The 19,254-nt window shown below is 36.4% G+C and overlaps 1 protein-coding gene across 50 annotated transcripts in view; it reads right to left on the bottom strand.

Annotated features, from left to right (window-relative positions):
• TTN (titin) overlaps positions 1-19,254 on the bottom strand; it is a 348,879-nt gene that overhangs the window by 206,854 nt on the left and 122,771 nt on the right. For all 50 annotated transcript variants that reach the window (XM_073633763.1, XM_073633783.1, XM_073633784.1 and 47 more), the window contains exons 59-84: positions 18,901-19,179; positions 18,520-18,807; positions 18,038-18,316; positions 17,564-17,845; positions 12,018-12,296; positions 11,648-11,929; positions 11,274-11,552; positions 10,878-11,165; positions 10,391-10,669; positions 10,024-10,302; positions 9,656-9,934; positions 9,275-9,562; positions 8,865-9,152; positions 8,228-8,509; positions 6,888-7,166; positions 6,511-6,792; positions 6,104-6,382; positions 5,725-6,012; positions 5,287-5,565; positions 4,901-5,179; positions 4,533-4,811; positions 4,131-4,418; positions 3,723-4,010; positions 2,564-2,845; positions 1,618-1,896; positions 1,222-1,503 (exon numbers count right to left, since the gene is read on the bottom strand). In XM_073633763.1, the coding sequence (XP_073489864.1) occupies positions 1,222-1,503; positions 1,618-1,896; positions 2,564-2,845; positions 3,723-4,010; positions 4,131-4,418; positions 4,533-4,811; positions 4,901-5,179; positions 5,287-5,565; positions 5,725-6,012; positions 6,104-6,382; positions 6,511-6,792; positions 6,888-7,166; positions 8,228-8,509; positions 8,865-9,152; positions 9,275-9,562; positions 9,656-9,934; positions 10,024-10,302; positions 10,391-10,669; positions 10,878-11,165; positions 11,274-11,552; positions 11,648-11,929; positions 12,018-12,296; positions 17,564-17,845; positions 18,038-18,316; positions 18,520-18,807; positions 18,901-19,179 (7,335 nt within the window). The remainder of the gene's footprint in view (positions 1-1,221; positions 1,504-1,617; positions 1,897-2,563; positions 2,846-3,722; positions 4,011-4,130; positions 4,419-4,532; positions 4,812-4,900; positions 5,180-5,286; positions 5,566-5,724; positions 6,013-6,103; positions 6,383-6,510; positions 6,793-6,887; positions 7,167-8,227; positions 8,510-8,864; positions 9,153-9,274; positions 9,563-9,655; positions 9,935-10,023; positions 10,303-10,390; positions 10,670-10,877; positions 11,166-11,273; positions 11,553-11,647; positions 11,930-12,017; positions 12,297-17,563; positions 17,846-18,037; positions 18,317-18,519; positions 18,808-18,900; positions 19,180-19,254) is intronic.

Below are 19,254 nucleotides of genomic sequence, written 5' to 3'. Positions count from 1 at the left end.
TTTAGTGTAAATATGAGATCTGAGGTCTTTTTGACCCCAGATCTCATATTTAAGAGGCCCTGTCATGCTTTTTTTTCTATTACAAGGGATGTTTACATTCCCTGTAATAAGAATAAAAGTGACACCATTTTTTTTTTAAAGAACAGTGTAAAAATAAAAAATAAAAGGTTAAATAAATAAGAAAAAAAATGTAAACGCGCCCTGTCCCGATGAGCTTGCGTGCAGAAGCGAATATGAAAACGGTGTTCAAACCACACATGTGAGGTATCGCTGTGATCAGTAGAGTGTGAGCAATAATTCTAGCCCTAGACCTCCTCTTTAACTCAAAACATGCTACCTGTAGAATTTTTTAAATGTCGCCTATGGAGATTTTTAAGGGTAAAAGTGTGTCGCTATTCCAGGAGTGGGCGCAATTTTGAAGCGTGACACTTCTTGACATGTTGTGACACGTTGGGTATCATTTTACTCGGCGTAACATTATCTTTCATGATATAAAAAAAATTGGGCTAACTTTACTGTTGTCTTATTTTTTAATTTAAAAAAGTGTATTTTTTCCAAAAAAAGTGCGCTTGTAAGACCGCTCTGCAAATACGGTGTGACAGAAAGTATTGCAATGACTGCCATTTTATTCTATAGGGTGTTAGAAAAAAATGTATAATGTTTGGGGGTTCTAAGTAATTTTCTAGCAAAAAAAAAAACTGTTTTTAACGTGTAAACAACAAATCTCAGAAAGAGGCTCGGTCCTTAAGTGGTTAAGAAGGATAGCGGCTATCTCCAAGGCATGCCTTCTTTCAGTTCATTGCTATATACAGTAGATCTCATTTAAATTAAAATTAGGTACCATACATTTTAGAAGTACTTTGACATTGCAGTGTGGCTTCATGTACAGTATATTTGAAATTGTATGCAACAAAACTTATGTATTTAATGCACATTATTGAAACATATTAGACTTTGTTTCACACGGACTATATAGAAAATCTGCTTGGAAATTTTTTGTATTGTTTCCATGCCCATGCACACTTTTGTGAGTTGTAAATAGATGGGAGCAGTTGCCATTTTTGCTTTGCATTTCAGTACTTAGTTTCAAATAGTCTACCACAATACAATCTTTTGATCTCCTGAGTCAACAATATAAACTAGAATTAAAACGATGAGGTAAACACAATAAAGACTTGGTTAAGTTAAAATGAAAATGTTCTTTACTGAAGCGATACTGACCTAGCACTGATAAGCTGGCAAAGCATTCCTGTGCACCAGCTTCATTCTTGATCTGACATGTGTATTTTCCTGTATTCTCTGGTTTAGTACTTGCAAAGGTAAGAGTTGCAATGCTATTGACGAAAGAATAACTGATGTTTTCACTTTCTCTAACAACCTCTTCCTTGTCCTTGAGCCATGCAACAGTGATCGGTGGGGTGCCATCGACTACAGCTTGAAGCTGAGCTGGCTCTCCAACCACTGAAGTAAAGTTCTCAAGTTTTTGGACAAACCTTGGAGGTTCTGTAGAAAAAAATGTAATACTTTATAAAAACCATGGAAAGCAAAAACAATGAAACTGATATTATTTTGCATAATTTTACAAAAAAGAACTGAAAGTAGTGGAACTATACAAACCTTTAAGCTTAATGGAACATAAGCAGGTGTCACTTCCAACATCATTCACTGCTTTGCATTGATATTCACCAATATCACCAGCATCTATTTTAAGGATGTGTATGGAGGCAAGGTAGTTTTCTGTTATTATCTTAAATTTCTTACTGCTCTTAATCTCCCTTCTGTCTTTAAACCAGGAAACTTCAAATGGAGGTGTGCCGTTCAACTGACATTTAAGAGTTACATCAAGTCCTTTTAATGATAGCACGGGTTCTGGCCTTGCAATGAAAACAGGAGGCTCTGCAATAAAGAAGAAGAAGAAGAAGATACATTTAATGAGTAAATTTTTTAATGAATATGATTGCTGCAAACTATCATTAGTCAAGCTGAAAATCCTACTTCCTGCTTGCTAGAAATTGAGTTTAACCAACTTGTTTACTGCAACTAAGCTCCAGCGTGACTACTAAGACTCAGTTGTTCTGCTACTGGGCACAACCATCATGTCTCTTGCAAACTGTAGAGAAGGTGTAGCCAGGCTTTCATTTACAGCCTGCACAGCAAATATAAAACTCAACCCTTCCTGTGACAGTCTTGTGTCACTGCTTTAGACATATAAATAAAGGCTTAGCTCCTAATCTTTTACAAAAAGTAAAACATCTGCATATCAGTAATGGGGCTTTTTATTCTGTTTGGTAATCATTTGGTTAAAGAAGGAACATATTTAAAACAGGAGACAGGGCAAGTTAAGACACTTTCACCATACTATACATGAAAGTTAAGGATTTTTTTAAGATATCATTTTCATCCAATGAGGGAAGTGCCCTTGTATATATCATATCACAAACAATAAAATATTCATCATAAATCTGAAGCAGCCTATTAGGAAATGCAAGGACTAAGAACATTTATGTATCCTTCAGTTTCCTTTAGGAACTATTTGTTGTAGTAAATTAAACATGACTTTTACCTTTCACTTTTAGAGAACCACTGCAGCTGACACTGCCGGCATCATTGTGTGCTTCACAAGTGTAGTCTCCACTGTCATGAATGTTGGCATCAGCTATTTCCAACATTGCCACAGAGTCAACAAAGGACATTGCATATTTAGCACTAGGCTGGATCTCAGCATCATTCTTGAACCAAACAACTCTAATCTCAGGTGATCCACTGATTTTGCATTCAAACCTATCAGAATCTCCTTGCTTGATGACCTTTGAAGACTCCAACTTCTTTACAAAACGTGGTGGTTCTTGTGAAAAGAGATAAAAATTAATTAGCATGTTCAATAGTGGACATGAAGGCTTAGTGTAAACATTTTAATCATGCCATGTTAATTCTTTTGTGATCAGAAGTCATTGATGTCTGTATGCCTCAATTAAAGTTACAATGATTATGACTAATGTGTGGCCCTAAATAATATATATAGACATATAGTTCCAAGGGTAGCCACGGTACTCTATGATTGAAGTAAATGCCCAGGTGCTCACCCACAAAGAAATCCATATAAATCTAAAACTGGTTTAGAGGCACTCACTGGTCTTGCAGAGGAAAGAAAGATGGACCGAGCTTCATCAAAACGTTGACAGTAAAAAACAGTGCGGTTTTTGATCCTCCTCCTCTGCAAGACCCGTGAGTGCCTCTTAGCCAATTTTGTATATATATATATATATATATATATATATATATATATATATATATATATATATATGGCCTGCTCTGTATTTTTAAAGGCTAACAAATGAAAAAATGCACAAAAAGTAAAACATTTTTTAATTATTATTGTTAAGAGTACAACTGTATATGGCAGTTGCAATATTAAAAACATGGCATTTCAGATGAACAATGCAGCCTTTGTTTATCTGCAATTATTTGTTTATCTGTTCATCAACCAATGTTTGTCTGCAAGCTGAAGACTTTAATTTTTTTCAATGAAATCTCTATCCTGTAAAATATTAATAGCAAAGCTAATGCAAGAGAATCACATATTTCACATTAGGAAAATATTGAGAAATACTGTACTACGTTTACTGTAGAAGAACGCTATTTTACAAGCCATAAGATAAGGATAAAATGTTTGACACATTAAGCAAACTAATATTCTATTGTAGCTTTTATCGTAGCTTTACCTTGCACATCAAGAGAGGCTGAGCAGGAGTCTTTTCCAACTTCATTGCTGGCATAGCATGTGTAATTACCAGCATCGACCTTACTGACTTTCAGGATCTTTAACTGTGCTCTGTTTTCTGTAAAAGTGATCTTGTAGTTTCCTCCGGGCCGAATTTCTCTGTTGTCCTTTGCCCAAGAGACTTTAATTGGCTGTGTTCCAGTGACATGGCACTCAAAAACAGCAGCTTCACCAAGAGGAACATTAGTAGAATCGGGTTTTATGTCAAAGACAGGAGCTGATTTGGGTTCTGTAAGTGAAAGATAGTTAAGATTATTTCTATATGTTTGTAAAATAAAGTTCTTCTGTGTTATTAAAAAAAAAAGAAAAGATAATAATGGAAAGCAGTGGCACTCATAATTTAACAAACCTGTGAGGATAAGTTTAGCGCTGGAAGATGCAGAACCAATGGGATTTATAGCTGTGCAAGAATACTGACCAAGGTGATCAACACTAGTGCTCAAAATATGAAGAGTAGCAATGTTGTCTATATATGAAGTTTGCACATTATTGTCATCTCTCAAAAGAACACCATCCTTATACCAAGAAACCTCAATTGGTTCTGAACCATTTATTCGACAGTCAAAAGTAACAGGTAAGCCAATAGTTTCCTGAACATCTTTAACTTTCCTTGCAAATGAAGGTGCCACCTTACGCTCTGTAAAAGAATAAGGTTTATTGTCAGAAGAATTTTTCAAACCCCAAGCAGTTTTCCCCCATGCAAAAAAAAGTGTATAGTGTATAAGAGTGGTTGTAAAGATATTAATTTCACCTTGCACAGTGAAAAGAGCACTGGAAGAGGCAGATCCAACTATATTTTCTGCTTTGCAGATATATTCACCACTATCTGTCTTTTCCACCTTGTTGAAAACTAATGTGGCAATGTTATTTTTGTACTGCATTTTGTAAGCAGGGGTGGACCTTAGCTTAGTGTCTCCCTTGTACCAAGACACTTTTATCTCTGGTGTTCCTCCTACTTGACATTGTAAAGATGTAGATTCTCCAATGGTAACCTCCACTGGTTCCAGAGGTGAAATGAAATAAGGTGGTTCTAAAGAACAAAGAATTGGAATAAGAACCATTAAAAGACATTTAGCAAAAATCCTATGTTTCATTATAGTCACCTAAAAAAGTACAAACCTAAAACGGATAACAAGGCACTACATGTGTCTTGGCCAGCTTCATTTGCCACATGGCATGTGTACTCTCCATCATCCTCCTGTGTGGCATTAAAAATTTCCAGCAGGCAAGATTTTTCTGTGGTGATTATGCTACACCTCTCAGACTGGCTTATTTCTCTACCGTTCTTTCTCCATGTGACCACAATGGTTGGAGAACCCACATATGTGCATTCCAAAGTGATAGCTTTGCCTGATTCAACACTGGTGTCATTCAGTTTCTTCACAAATGTTGCTGGAGCTATTGAAGTGTTGCAAAGAAAAATATTTTACATGAGTATGAACCATACTATATTATGGCTGAAAATATGAACTAATTGTAAAACTCTTGCTAGTGGTACAACTAACCTTTCACAAGAAGATGTGTTGTACATGAGTCTTTGCCGGCATCGTTGCTTACCAAGCAAGTATAATCACCACTCTGTATTGAATCTACATTGTACAACTCCAATGCAGCAAATGAATTTTGCAAGGAGATATTACAGTTAGGTCCTGGCACCAGTTCACTGCTTCCTCTAAACCAGTTAACCTTAAATGGTGGTGTTCCTTTAATCACACTGGTAAAGGTAACATTTGAGCCTGGTAACACTTCTTGGGGATCAGGTTTCTTCACAAAAGAAGGTGGTTCTAAATACAAAGCAATGATATTGAAAAAAACATTAGATAAACTCTCTCCAAAAGCTGCAAGTTCAAGACAAAGATTGTTATAAGAAGAGTTAAGATATTTGGTATGCAATAGCAGCTTTTAAGGAGTGTTTTTCCATCAAGATTACAAATTCTACCAACCTTGGACTGTAAGGGATGCACTGCATTCATCAGTTCCTGCCACATTGGCAGCTTCACATGTATATGTTCCGACATCTGCAGCCCCCAGTGAGTTCACTGTTATGGTGCAGGTATTATCTGCAAAGGTGATATCATATTTGTCACTGCTAACAATTTTTTTGCCATTTTGGTACCAAGAGACAGAAATGGGAAGAGATCCAGAAACTTTGCATTCCAAGCGTGTAGAAGATCCCAAGACACTGTTGGTATCTTTCAGTTTTCTGGTGAAAGATGGTGGTATGGCACGATCTGTAGGAGGACAGTATGCTATAAGTGAAACCAGATACCTATCATATATAAATATATAAAATGTTAAATAATGAAAAAAAATTGTGCTAACCAAGAACATCAACTGAGACTGTACAGCTGCTTTCACCAACATCATTCATAACTTCGAAAGTGTATGCCCCGCTGTCTCCCCTGTCAGCAGAGAGAATCTTAAGCGTTGACCTCTTGTTAGAGAAGGTAATGGAGTGCTTATGATCACTCCTTATCTCCCTGGCATCTTTATACCACTTAGTTATTAACTCAGGTGAGCCAGCAACGGTACACTCAAGAGAACAGGTATCACCAGCTGTGACTCTCATTGGTTCTGGCTTCTCCACTATTCTTGCTGGTTCTGAAACAAAATTAATGTGCAGGGAAAGAAAATATAGGTTTATTTTTGACAACTATATGGTTTAAACTATATGCTAGCTAACACCTTGAATTTAGTGATGCTACTAAAAATTAGCATAAGTTACCAACCTATTAGAGAAAGTACAGATGCACATTCACGAGAGCCTACTTCATTTGTAGCCTGGCACGTGTATTTTCCTGCACTTAAGGATTCTGTGCTGGCAATTTGCAATATTGCAATGTTGTTTACATAAGAGATTCTGATATTTTCACTCTCTCTGACAATTTCTCCTTTGTCCTTTAGCCAAGTAATTGAAATGGGCTGGGAGCCCTCAGTAACTGCCTGCAACTCAGTTGCTTCACCAGAAAAGCAAGTGACGTCACTGAGCTTTTTCACGAATCGTGGTGGTTCTATAGAAGAAGACAAGTGTCCAAGGAGACTCATGAAATAAACTTTAACGGAGGAAGGCAGAACATACTTTCAAAGATAAGTTAGTATACAGTACCTTTGAACTTGATAGCACAAACACAGTTGTCACTTCCAACTTCGTTGACTGCCCTGCACTGGTATTCACCAATATCAGCTGGCTCCACATTAAGAACATGAATGCTAGCAAAGGTGTCTTTGGAAGTGAGTTTGAACTTTTTACTGCTTCGAATCTGTCGCCTATCTTTGAACCAGGCAACTTCAAAGGGTGGGGTTCCCAAAAGTTCACACTCAAAACTGACATCAACGCCTTTCAGAACCTCCACTGGACTAGGCTTTCTAACAAAAATTGGGGGTTCTAAGAATAAAACAAAAAACATTTGTTTAGGAAGCTGCTTTCTTCTATAAGGAAACGTTAGCCTATTCCATACTGCCTCCTTTATACCAGCATATGGGGTAAGCAATCAATAATTACTAAAATGGTACAGATAAATCAAGGCTCTAAAAATGTTTATATCTATCTAACTGAGACTTGAAAACACATCTCAGCTGACCTCAGGACTGGATTTCCATTAGTGGAGCCTGGATCCATCAACCTTGGGCACTAAAAGCAACAACTCTCTGCTAGATCCCTTCTACACAGAACTTTTTTTACTGGTTTTATTGGTCCTCATCCACCTTAAAATATTGTGCTAATATATAAATAGGCTCACATGAGGTGACTATATTATTACTGATAATGGGAAAAATGTGTAACCAAAGACATAAAGGCAAATACAGCCCTCTATGAGGTAAAAATTTCTGTTTTTGTCCTTCCATAACAATGTGAGCTAATAAGCTATAGGGATGGGGGAGAGGATCTAAAAAGCATTACTTTGTTTTCCATGTGACCAATTTAGACAAATATGGAGTATCAAGAAAATTAGAAATAGCATTTTAAAAGCATTTGAAATTCGAAACTGGGAGGTAGGTTCACACTCAGCTAATATACATGGACTGCTGCACCTGGAGTAGTGAATACTCTACTAAAACAATACTAAATACAGTGCACTTATTTTTTATTTAGTATTTTAAAAGCATTTAACTGTCCTTTCCATGTCTTCACTGTTACTACATAATTATAACTTTATGCTGCATTTTAATAAAATAGTTTTTTTACATAGACAAAAAGCTAATTTGCAATCTTTTTATCTATTCAGATTTACATCAATGGCTAAGTTAAGTGCCTAGACCTTAGATAACCAGTTATTAGGAACATGAGCTAGCAAGACTTTTCTTTCAAAACGATATTACATATGATTTCTGTACTTTATATATTTTAAAAAAATATATAGCTCTTTTAACGCTTATACAAAGTAATTTGATTGTACTGACTCAAATAATAAAGATACAGAAAAGATAATAATAGTAACTTGGCACCTTTTACTGTGATAGATGTACTGCAGCTTGCACTACCAGCATCATTATGAGCTTCACACGTGTAATCCCCACTGTCTTCTGGGCTGAAATCATTAATCTCAAGAAGTGCCACATTGTCAGCAAAAGATAAATTGAGCTTTTCACTTGGTTGAAGTTCTGTGTCATTTTTGTACCACACAACTCTAATTTCTGGAGATCCACTAATCTTGCAATCAAAATGGGCAGAGCCACCATATGCCACAATCCGTGAAGGTTCTAGTTTCTTTACAAACTTTGGCGGTTCTAAAGAAGTAAAGGAGAAAAGTAACTACCTGTTACATAAAATAGATTATGTAATTTTATGACTAATATGTACTGTTGTACTTTGCTATGTGTATATGCTTTCATGTAGGTTTATGTTTTAATTAATTATGAATGCTGTTTTGTATCTAGGTATCCCTGAAGAATTATTGATTGATCTGTTTATTCAGTTAATGATAAAAGCCATATGATATAGCCAACATACCCTGAATATAAAAACAAGGAGATGCACAAAAAAACAAAGAGCATACTGCTCATTCCCTTTACATTTGTTAGGCTTCTTGGAAGATATAAGAATGTATGTAAGACATTAAACATTACATGTATGACAGAATACCTTTCACACTCAATTCGGCTGAACAAGATTCTTTCCCAACATCGTTGGCTGCAAGGCAAGAGTAGATGCCAGAATCTCCTTTGCCCACTTTTATAATTCTCAGGTGAGCTGTGTTGCCAATGTATGTGATTTTATAATTTCCACCTGTTTTAATTTCTTTATTATCTTTGGTCCATAGCACCTTAATTGGCTGCGTTCCAGAAACAAGGCATTCAAAGTCTGCACTTTCCCCAAGCACAGCACCTACTGATTCCACTTTTTTATTAAAGAAAGGTGGTTTCTTTGGCTCTATAAATCAAAACAAATAGCAAAATAACTTAGTATTCCCAAAATTTTGAAGATTTATGCTGTGAGCCAGCAAGGAAACCAGCAAAGTCTGACCACAATCAGATTATGATAAAGGCACAAACCTGAGACTGTCAGCTTAGCAGAAGAAGAAGCAGTTCCGACTGCATTGGTTGCTGTGCAAGAATAGAGACCAGCATGGCCCTTCTCTGATTCCAGAATACGAAGAGTAGCTACGTTATTCACAAATGACATTTGTACGTTACTGTCCTCAGTTAAAGGTACACCATCTTTATACCAAGACACCTCAATAGGTTCTGAGCCATTAATACGGCAATCAAATTTAACTGGCTGCCCAAGTGTGACCTCCAGATCCTTCATTTTCCTGGCAAATGAAGGTGGAAGTTGACGGTCTGCAAAAAAAGGAGTATTTAAGGAAAAGTTTTTCCCCCTCAACCAAACTAAAGATAAGAGGTAAATGTATCAATTTCATAAGAAAAAATCACCTTGAACTGTAAATACCGCCTTAGAAGAAACAGATCCTACAGAATTTTCTGCTTTGCAAATATATTCACCACTATCATTTTTGTCAACTTTGCTGAAAGCAAGAGTAGCTATGTTGTTTGAAAAGTACACTTTGCAACCTGGAGTTGACCTGAGTTTTGTATCTCCTTTGTACCAAGAAACCACAATTTCGGGAGTGCCACCAACTTGACATTGCAAAGATGTTGAGTCACCAACTGTCACTTCCACATCTTCAATACTTGTAATAAAGTATGGTGGTTCTATAAAAAAACAATTTCAGTAACAAAATTGTTACCCAACCTTAAGAAAAATCTGTAAAATTATACAGCAAAAAATCACAAACACAAACCTAGAATGGTGACCACAGATTGGCAAATATCCTGCCCAGCTTCATTTTCAACCCGGCAAGTATATTCGCCGCCATCTTCTTTGGAGCTACTTAAGATTTCCAGGATGCAAGATTTTTCTGTTGTTGTTAAGTTACATCTTTCAGTTTGTACTATCTCTACGCCATCCCTTTCCCAAGTAACATAAATTGGGGGTGTGCCAGTGTATGTGCTCTCCAAAATAAATGGTTGACCAGTTTCTACATTGTAGTCTTTAATTTTCTTCACAAAGGTAGCAGGCTCTGATTTAAGAATACACAAAAGCATTAGCAAAGCTTTTGAAAATGAAGTGGCTAAAAGGAATAAGCACAGCTGAAAAAAGAGCATTACCTTTTACAAACAGTGGGGTAGTGCATGAGTCCTTTCCAGCATCGTTCGAAACCACACACGTGTAGTCTCCACTATGGGTAGTGTTCACTTCATATAATTCCAAGATGGCAGCTGAATCTTTAAATTTTATAAGACAAGCAGTTCCAGAAATAAGTTCACTGCTTCCCTTAAACCAGTGTACCTTAAAAGGAGGTGTTCCCCTAATAACACTTCTAAAAGAGGCATTCATTCCAGGTAAGACTTCAAGTGGTTCAGGCTTTGTCACAATGGAAGGTGGTTCTGAAGAATTACAACACATACCATAAGATTTAAAGCAATAAGAATACGTTTTGGTTCATTGCAGCGCATCTTTAGACTAAAGATACTTTTCTTTACAATTATAATAGATAGAGGAAGAACAATTTAATAAATAGTAAAAATAGGCTAAGACTTTTAAAAAGTAAAGAAAGATTACCCTCTGTCCCTGTAACTGAGCAGTATTACTGACCTTGGACAATTAGAGCAGCACTGCACTCATCAGTCCCAGCAATGTTTGCTGCTACACAAGTATAGCTTCCAGCATCTGATGATTCCAAGTAATTAATTTTTAAAACACAAAGACTATCAGAAAATTCAGGCTCATATTTATCGCCACTGAAGATTTTGCTTCCATTGTGAAGCCAAGTAATAGAGATAGGCAGTGATCCAGTGATTTTGCATTCCATTTGAACAGATGAACCTACTGCTGCAGTTGTTTCTTTCAATTTTTTGGTGAAAGAAGGAGATAATACACGATCTAGTCAACAAAGGCAAAAACAAATTAATGTTTTATATAAGAACTACTTACAGACATTATTATTATTATTATTAATTTGGGTAAAGCCCAGAAGATATAACAACTAACCAAGAACATCAACTGTTGCAGTGCAGGTGCTCTTTCCAACATTGTTTTTCACTTCAAAGGTATATTCTCCACTGTCACTTTTGTCTGCAGAGAGGATTTTAATTGAGGCTACCTTATTGAATAGACTGATCTTATATTTATGACTGCTGGTCAGTTCTTTGCCATCTTTAAACCAGCTGGCTGAAAGTTCTGGTGTGCCTGCCACTATGCATTCTATTATGCAGACATCACCTGCGGTGACTCTCACAGGTTCTGGCTTTTCTACTATTATTGCAGGTTCTGAAATAAAACAAAATGACAAATGATGATTTTTAAACTGATTTAACATGTATGTCAAGTAAACTAGTTCCTATCTTCTTTCTTTTCATAGTTACCTAAAACAGACACGTTTGCTATACACTCCCTCATTCCAGCATCATTTTTAATCTGGCATATATATTTTCCAGCATTAGCTGGTTCAGCCTTTCTAATCTGAAGAGTTGCAAGGTTTTCAAAGTGAGAAATCTTAATATTTTCACTCTCCCTCACGACTTCCTCCTTGTCCTTCAACCAAAGAACCGAAATAGGTTGTGAGCCCTCGATCAGTCCTTGTAATTCAAGAGGTTCACCCAAGATAACAGTTATGCTTTCAACTTTCTTCACAAATTTTGGTGGTTCTGAACAGAAAAATGCAAAGCAAAGATGAATAAAGAAAGATTTGTCAGCAAATTGTCTTTGACATCAGCTAGCGATTGAAAGAATTACCTTTAAGTTTTATATTACAAATGCAAGTATCACTTCCAATATCGTTGGAGGCCTTACAGTGATAGTCTCCAATATCTGGGGCCTCAACATTAAGAATATGAACAGAAGCAAGGTGATTCTTAGAAGTTACTTTGTACTTTTTACTGCTTCTAATTTGTCTGCGATCTTTGAACCAAATCACTTCGAAAGGTGGGGTTCCCAAGAGTTCACACTCAAGACTAACATCCACGCCTTTTAAGACTTCTGTTGGACTAGGCTTCTTGCTAAAGACAGGAGGCTCTATAAAAATAATGAACATATGTTACTAAATCTTTTCTAACTTTTTCTAGCTCATAATGCGTTGCCAGCAAGCTTATCAATGCAAAGCCATATATACACTACAGTATATGTGCATGTTGATTTTTTCTTTAGATTTTTACCTATTGTAACCTATAAGAATAATTAAATATATAATATACTAATATTATATTAATATAATATAATATAATATAATATAATATATATAATATATTAATTATCATGGGCATATTTATAAGGCAGTGAATCTGATATTCAGCAAACGTTACCTGCTGGAGGATCTCCATATGTATGTGTTTTAAATGACAGAGATTCATTCTCCACTAGAGAATGTTTTGAGAAAGTCACATTCACTGCTTTATAAAAAAAGATCCCTAAAGCCTACTACATACTAGTCATTTTTTTTTTCAACCCACCCGGTTTTGACAGGGGGATGGCCCTCCCGCCAGAACACAGCCATTGATTGAAAGTGCTAATTAGATGCTGATCGGCAGACCTTTTTCAGTCATGCCCCTTGGACAGAAGCCTGCCAAACTTCTGTAGGACCGGCTGCTGTACACACGGTCCAAATATTCGATCCTTGTGTATGGCCTGTTTTAAGCTTGTTAATTATGTCCCTATAATTTGCAAACCATTGTAATTATATTGTTTTTAGCTTTATGTGTTAGTGTAACACTTTAAGCACTTTACACTTGTTTCACTTTACATTTGTTCACAATAGACTTCTCAACAGATCCTAATTTTCTTTCTAAAAAAAATATTAACATAACCTTAAGGTAGGGTTATACACTTGATCATGTATAATCCCTAAAAACTATATAGGATATTATACAAATATGCAATAATTAAGCACTCATTCACATTCTTTGTGGTGGCCTGCATTTTTCTGCACTGGCTAAATGCAGGCCACTGCTATGACACATAGAAAACATTTGTTTCTATATACTGTACCACATTCACACCACAACACGGGTGTTATGTTCAGTGCAGAAAAATGCAGCATGTGTGCATTTTTCCACAGCACACTAGTGGGATGGCACTGCATGTCACTGCACAGCAATGTGCTTCTGTGCACACACATAAATGAAGTGTTACATTGTAACATTTCAAAAAAAGTTAAAAGAAGCAAAAAATAAAAAAAAATAAAAAGTAAGCGCTGCACTCCCTACTGGAGCTGACACTAACACTGGCGTTCATGGTAAAGTGCTGCATTTTACCATGCAGGCTAGAGTGAATCTAGCCTTAAAGAGTAACTCCACTTTTCTTGAGAAAAAAAAGTGATCTCCTCTGGGCAATCTATGTACATTGCAGGGATAATAACAAACTTTTTTTTGCAGATTCCTACCTTTTGTTATTCTGAAGAAATAGCTGTTTGTTTGTCTGTGTCCATGTGTAAAATGAATGTGAATGGGCTGATTTTATCATTATCAATCAGCTGCTGTATTCGTAGAGTTCTAATGAGGAAAGTGGCAGGATCTTCATCCCTTTAAACATGATTTATCTTACCAAAAATGACATTTTTGTTGCAGGGATGCCCAAAATTTGACTTGTATCTTAGTGCAGACGTCTGGGAAAATCGGTGAGCCATCCACACAAGCAAGACAGAAAAAAAAGAACCCATGCACACAATATAGTTTAGCAAGTTAAACAAATAGCTATTTATTGAGTAAACAATAAGTAATGGACTCACAAGTGGGTAAAGCAAAGTGTATCCCAAAGGGGCAGAAAAGTCACTCGGATGTGCCATAGGGAGCTTTGTGGAGCTTCATCTCACTAGGATACAATCCAAGTGTCCGGGCTTTCTTTAACAGTGGCAATCTGTGCAGCCTGGCAAATCCAGCTTCTGCAGGGCTTCTCCCCAGCTGGAGCTTGGCAAACATCTCTGAAGACCGACTCCCCATGGTAAATCTGGGTGACTCTTCTGCCCTTTTGGGATACACTATGCTCTGCCCATTGGGTCACTTCTGAAGGCATTACTTATTGTTTACATAAAAAATATCTTTACTTGTTTACTTATTTAACTTACTTTATTTTACTTACTTAACTTTCTACACTATATCCTGTGCTCGGATTCTTTCTATGTTTTCTGTTTTACATGTCTCTCTGCTGGGTGGCCCCTCTGGCCACCCAGCAGCACTGGACTCTGATGTAGAACAGCTGCATATTGTATAATGCCTGGGCACCCATAACCATTCAAATAATATTGGACATTGCTTATGATGCCATGCATTGTACTGCGGTACATTAGCAGATTGCATTTGTACTTTTATTAATTTTAATTTTATTTCTTTTATCTAATTAGATTTATCTATGCCCAGTTTAAATTATTATTATCATTATATACTATATACTACATCATAAATCATACTTTTGATTATATCTGGCTATTGGTGATGTGCTCTCAGCAGTTCTATTATCCTTTATTGTGTATATCACACAAGCAAGAAATTACATTTCTTGGTGGCGTTTTGTACACCATCTGTGTACAAAATGCTTACAGGTTGCCATAATTGCATTTTACAAAAAAAATGACCGCACTGCAGATTGAAAAAAAAGGTAATTTCTAATAACATTCAAATGCAACATGACTTATGTAGCAATTGTATATGCTATATTATTTATTCTTGTTTTTTTTGCTATTTTTTCCCATGAAAGTGGCGTTACCCTTTAAAGCTGAATTCTATTCAGATATAGCAAAATACCAGTTAATGTAGTCATGTAATAATTTAAAAAAAGGCATTTTGAATATAACTAAATGTAAGTATCTGACTCCATCTTTATATTTGCCTCCCTTATTGCCCAGCACAGGGATTGCCAGCACTAGCAGTCAATCTGACCCTGTTGTAGTGAATGTGTATTGACGGGGAATGAGCAGACAAGAAGAGGGAGTGGAGTGAGCAGAAGGAATACTTGTTTTGCTACTTCTCTTTTGTCAGTATAGGGGTGTGTACTAGGCCAAGTTGTGCGGTATTTTCTAGCAGGGATATATGGATTAAAAAATTGGCAGCATGGAATTGCAAATCTTTTGGCAGGCTAAATATCTACCATGCCTGTGTTTTTAACTGAATATTTACTTGCTTGCCTAGAGTTTAAAAAATAAATAAAGTGCGCTAATTATATGAAAATACACACATAGATGTGAATACATGTGGGTAGTAGTAAAAACCACAATCTACTGAGAGCAAGTAAATGACTCCATGAGTGGTAAAAATATATAAGTGCAAAACATAAAAACTCAAATAAAAAGAAGAAACAAAAAATGTGTACATGTGAAATACAATGATATTAATAGCGTGAAAATCTGAAAATCAAACAAACTCAGTCCATGGGTTCAAATATAAAAAGTTCATCAGTGAAAAAAAGCTTCCATCCACTATACAGCTCAGCAGCAAATAATCCCCCTATGAGTGGATTGACAAGGGAGAGAGATGTGCAGGATGGTGCAAATCCACTGGCGGTGACTCCAATAAGTAAGAAAGTGATAAAGGTGGACTCTTACCCTCCGTGTTGGACCCCCTCCTTGGCAGGGTCTATCAGGCCTGCAGATTTTTGCCCTCTGCAGGGACCATGTAATGAGAAGATCTCCCCAGCAGCTGTTAGGAATGTTTGTCAATCCACTCATAGGGGGATTAGTTGCTGCTGAGCTGTATAGTGGATGGAAGCTTTTTTTCACTGATGAACTTTTTATATTTGAACCCATGGACTGAGTTTGTTTGATTTTCAGATTTTCACGCTATTAATATCATTGTATTTCACATGTACACATTTTTTGTTTCTTCTTTTTATTTGAGTTTTTATGTTTTGCACTTATATATTTTTACCACTCATGGAGTCATTTACTTGCTCTCAGTAGATTGTGGTTTTTACTACTACCCACATGTATTCACATCTATGTGTGTATTTTCATATAATTAGCGCACTTTATTTATTTTTTATTTTTCATGGTATACACAGATATTGGTGTATTTTGTGTGCAGCTTTTACCTTTGACCTTTTTTGCTCTGCAGCGCAGTTTTTCTTTTTATTTTTGAACCTTGCCTAGAGTTTAGCATTGACATTATGACCCATGGCTATAAGATATTTAAATCCAACTATAGACAAAACATTGATTTATTTTCCAGTTTTGGATAAAGTGGGAAACGTTTGGGACCTCTGTCAAGTTATTATTTTTGTCTTTAATCCCACTGATGAGATTTCCCTTTTCTGTCCCTGAAATACCTGTTCCTACAGGACTAAATTAGAGCAATGGGTTTCCACAGAAGCAGTAAAAACACAGGCTTGAACCCCTCCCCTCTTTATTGCCAGTAGGCACAGTTTTTTTAAAGAAGAAAGTTTGTATATCTCTTCTGACAAAAAACATTTTTGGTAAATGAGCATAGCCTGCTGAGCAGTTCACTCTCAGGGTCTTTGGAGCCCGGTATCAGGATGCATGTGCTTGAGTTGCATCATTGACAGGTGCTCCATGCTTGAAGAAGAAGAAGCCAGCAGCAGAAGAAGTATTCAGCGAAGATGGCACTAGTAGCTGTGGAGTAGCGAGGGAAAGTGTGGAGTTGTCATGACTAGTACACTGCATACTCAGATATACCTTTACTGCAGCCCTCATTTCTCCTTAAGAGAGGAATGCAGGAAAAGGAGCTGGAATCTACCTCTTGTTTGAACAGAGATGGCGTATGTAACTCATAAACATGTATGTGTGCCAAACTATGTTTTGGCCAAATAAGCAAATCTTAATTTTGTGCCACCTCACTTGCAATGCCTAACTGTGAACTAGCAAGATAAATATGCATGATTTCATAGTAAACTTTAAGTTTTCTGAAAGCCCATTCACTTCATGTTATGTAACGCACTAACAAGAGTTGGATTCAGACAGCTCATTGAAATCAATGTACTTCTGAAGCATAAAATCGCCCCAATTATCGGACACATCACAAAGTGCACTATGGTGCAACACATGTGTTGTCCTAGTGCATTGGGGTGCTATTTAAAATGAATAGCACTATAATGCATCAACGAATGTAATGTGCATTGTAGTAATATATGCTTTGCAACAACACTTATAAGTGTTATAATATATATATATATATATATATATATATATATATATATATATATATATATATATATGTAAGTAAGATATAAGTAAGTCCTCAGTGAGGATGCACACTAAAGATGCATGCGCAGCATAAGCCATGTTGGTGAGTCCATAACTCTAAAAGTCAGCTGAGCATACTTTGGAAGGCATTTCTGACCTTTGACTACAATCTTGATACTGGAGCTGGCGCTGCCAGCATCATTGTTGGCTTCACAGGTGTAGTCTCCGCTATCTTCGATTCTGAGGTTGTTGATTTCAAGAACTGGTATAAAGTCAATGAAAGATATTGTATACTTCTCATTTGCCTTAATTTCACTGTCGTTTTTGTACCAGGTGATTTTGATCTCTGGGGATCCACTGATCTTGCACTCACAGCGGACAGAATCCCCTTGTTTGGTTACTTTTGTTGACTCTAACTTCTTGATAAACTTTGGTGGTTCTATAAAACCAAAAGGGAAAAAGACAATTAGAATTGAATTCAACAACAATGGTAAGCGGATGTTGAACCTGAGGAAGTGGTGGTTACAGATGTGTAGTGCTACACAGTAGTCGAGCTCAAAAGAGTAAATAAACACTTAAACATAAAGTAAGACAAACATACAGATGACAAAATTAAAGCAAATCCTCGCACCTGTTACAACCAACATTGCACTACAAGTGTCGCTACCAACATCATTGGTAACTTGGCATGTATAGCGTCCAGTGCTTGAGCCATCCACTGTGAAAAGATTTAAGAAACCTATTGACCCTTCCATTCCAAGGAAACACTTAGGTCCAGAAAAGAGTTCCACATCTTCTTTAAACCATTTAATTGCAAATGGTGGTGTTCCTTTTACTTCAACTTTGAAATCCACCAAAGAATCGGGTATTGCCTTTTGACTCTCAGGTTTTAAAATGAAGCTCGGAGGTTCTAAGATGTTGGAAAAAGAGTGTTTAAATATTTTGGATTGTATATTTTCCTGAAATAATTGACTTTTAGTAAGATGTGTTTACACCATTGCACACCATATTCTATTTACAAAAGCCTATATTTTAAGATTGTTGTTATAATTCAAAAGCGACGAGATTATTAAATGGAATTAAAGAAAAAAGAAAGAAAAAATCACTTCAAACCTTTTACAGTCAAGATAGCACCACATTCAGCGCTTCCTGCCACGTTCATTACTTTGCATTTGTATTTGCCACTGTCCGATACATCTATGTCAGCAGTGGTCAAAGATACTACATTTTCATGACAAACCAGCCTGTGCTTTGCGCTGTGCAAGATTTCACTCCCATCTTTGAACCATTGTGCATTTATAGGCAATGAACCAGCAACTTTGCATTCCATCTGAATGGAGGATCCAAGAACCTTATCCATCTTTGTTAACTTTTTTGTAAAAGATGGAGGAATAGCTTGATCTGTCCAATAAAAGAATATAGCCAGTTATTTATCTTCACGGGCTAATGGAATACTTTCTGGCAAATGCAAAAAAAATTAATTATAATACAAACCTAGAACAGTTACAAAAGCTGTACAACTACTGGTTCCAAAGTCGTTTTCAACCTTAAACATATATTCTCCGCTATCGTCTTTGCTTGCAGATTGAATCCTCAAGCTGGATACGTTATCCTCAAAGCTTAGGGTATAAAATCTGCTTGGCATAATCTGTCTGCCTTCTTTGTACCACTTGACTTGGAGCTCTGGTGTCCCAGCCACAGTACTATACAAAGTCACTGGATCTCTTTCGGTTACATTTACTGATTTGGGTCTCTCGACTATCTGTGCAGGCTCTGTGTTTCAAATTAAATGTAAAATGATAAAAAAAATTAAAAAGGATTTGTTTTATAATTTCAATAACTAAATTA

Source organism: Aquarana catesbeiana, linkage group LG06 (genome assembly GCF_042186555.1).
Source record: "Aquarana catesbeiana isolate 2022-GZ linkage group LG06, ASM4218655v1, whole genome shotgun sequence".
Classification (NCBI taxonomy): Eukaryota; Metazoa; Chordata; class Amphibia; order Anura; family Ranidae; genus Aquarana; species Aquarana catesbeiana.
This window is presented reverse-complemented; position numbering and strand designations above follow the sequence as displayed.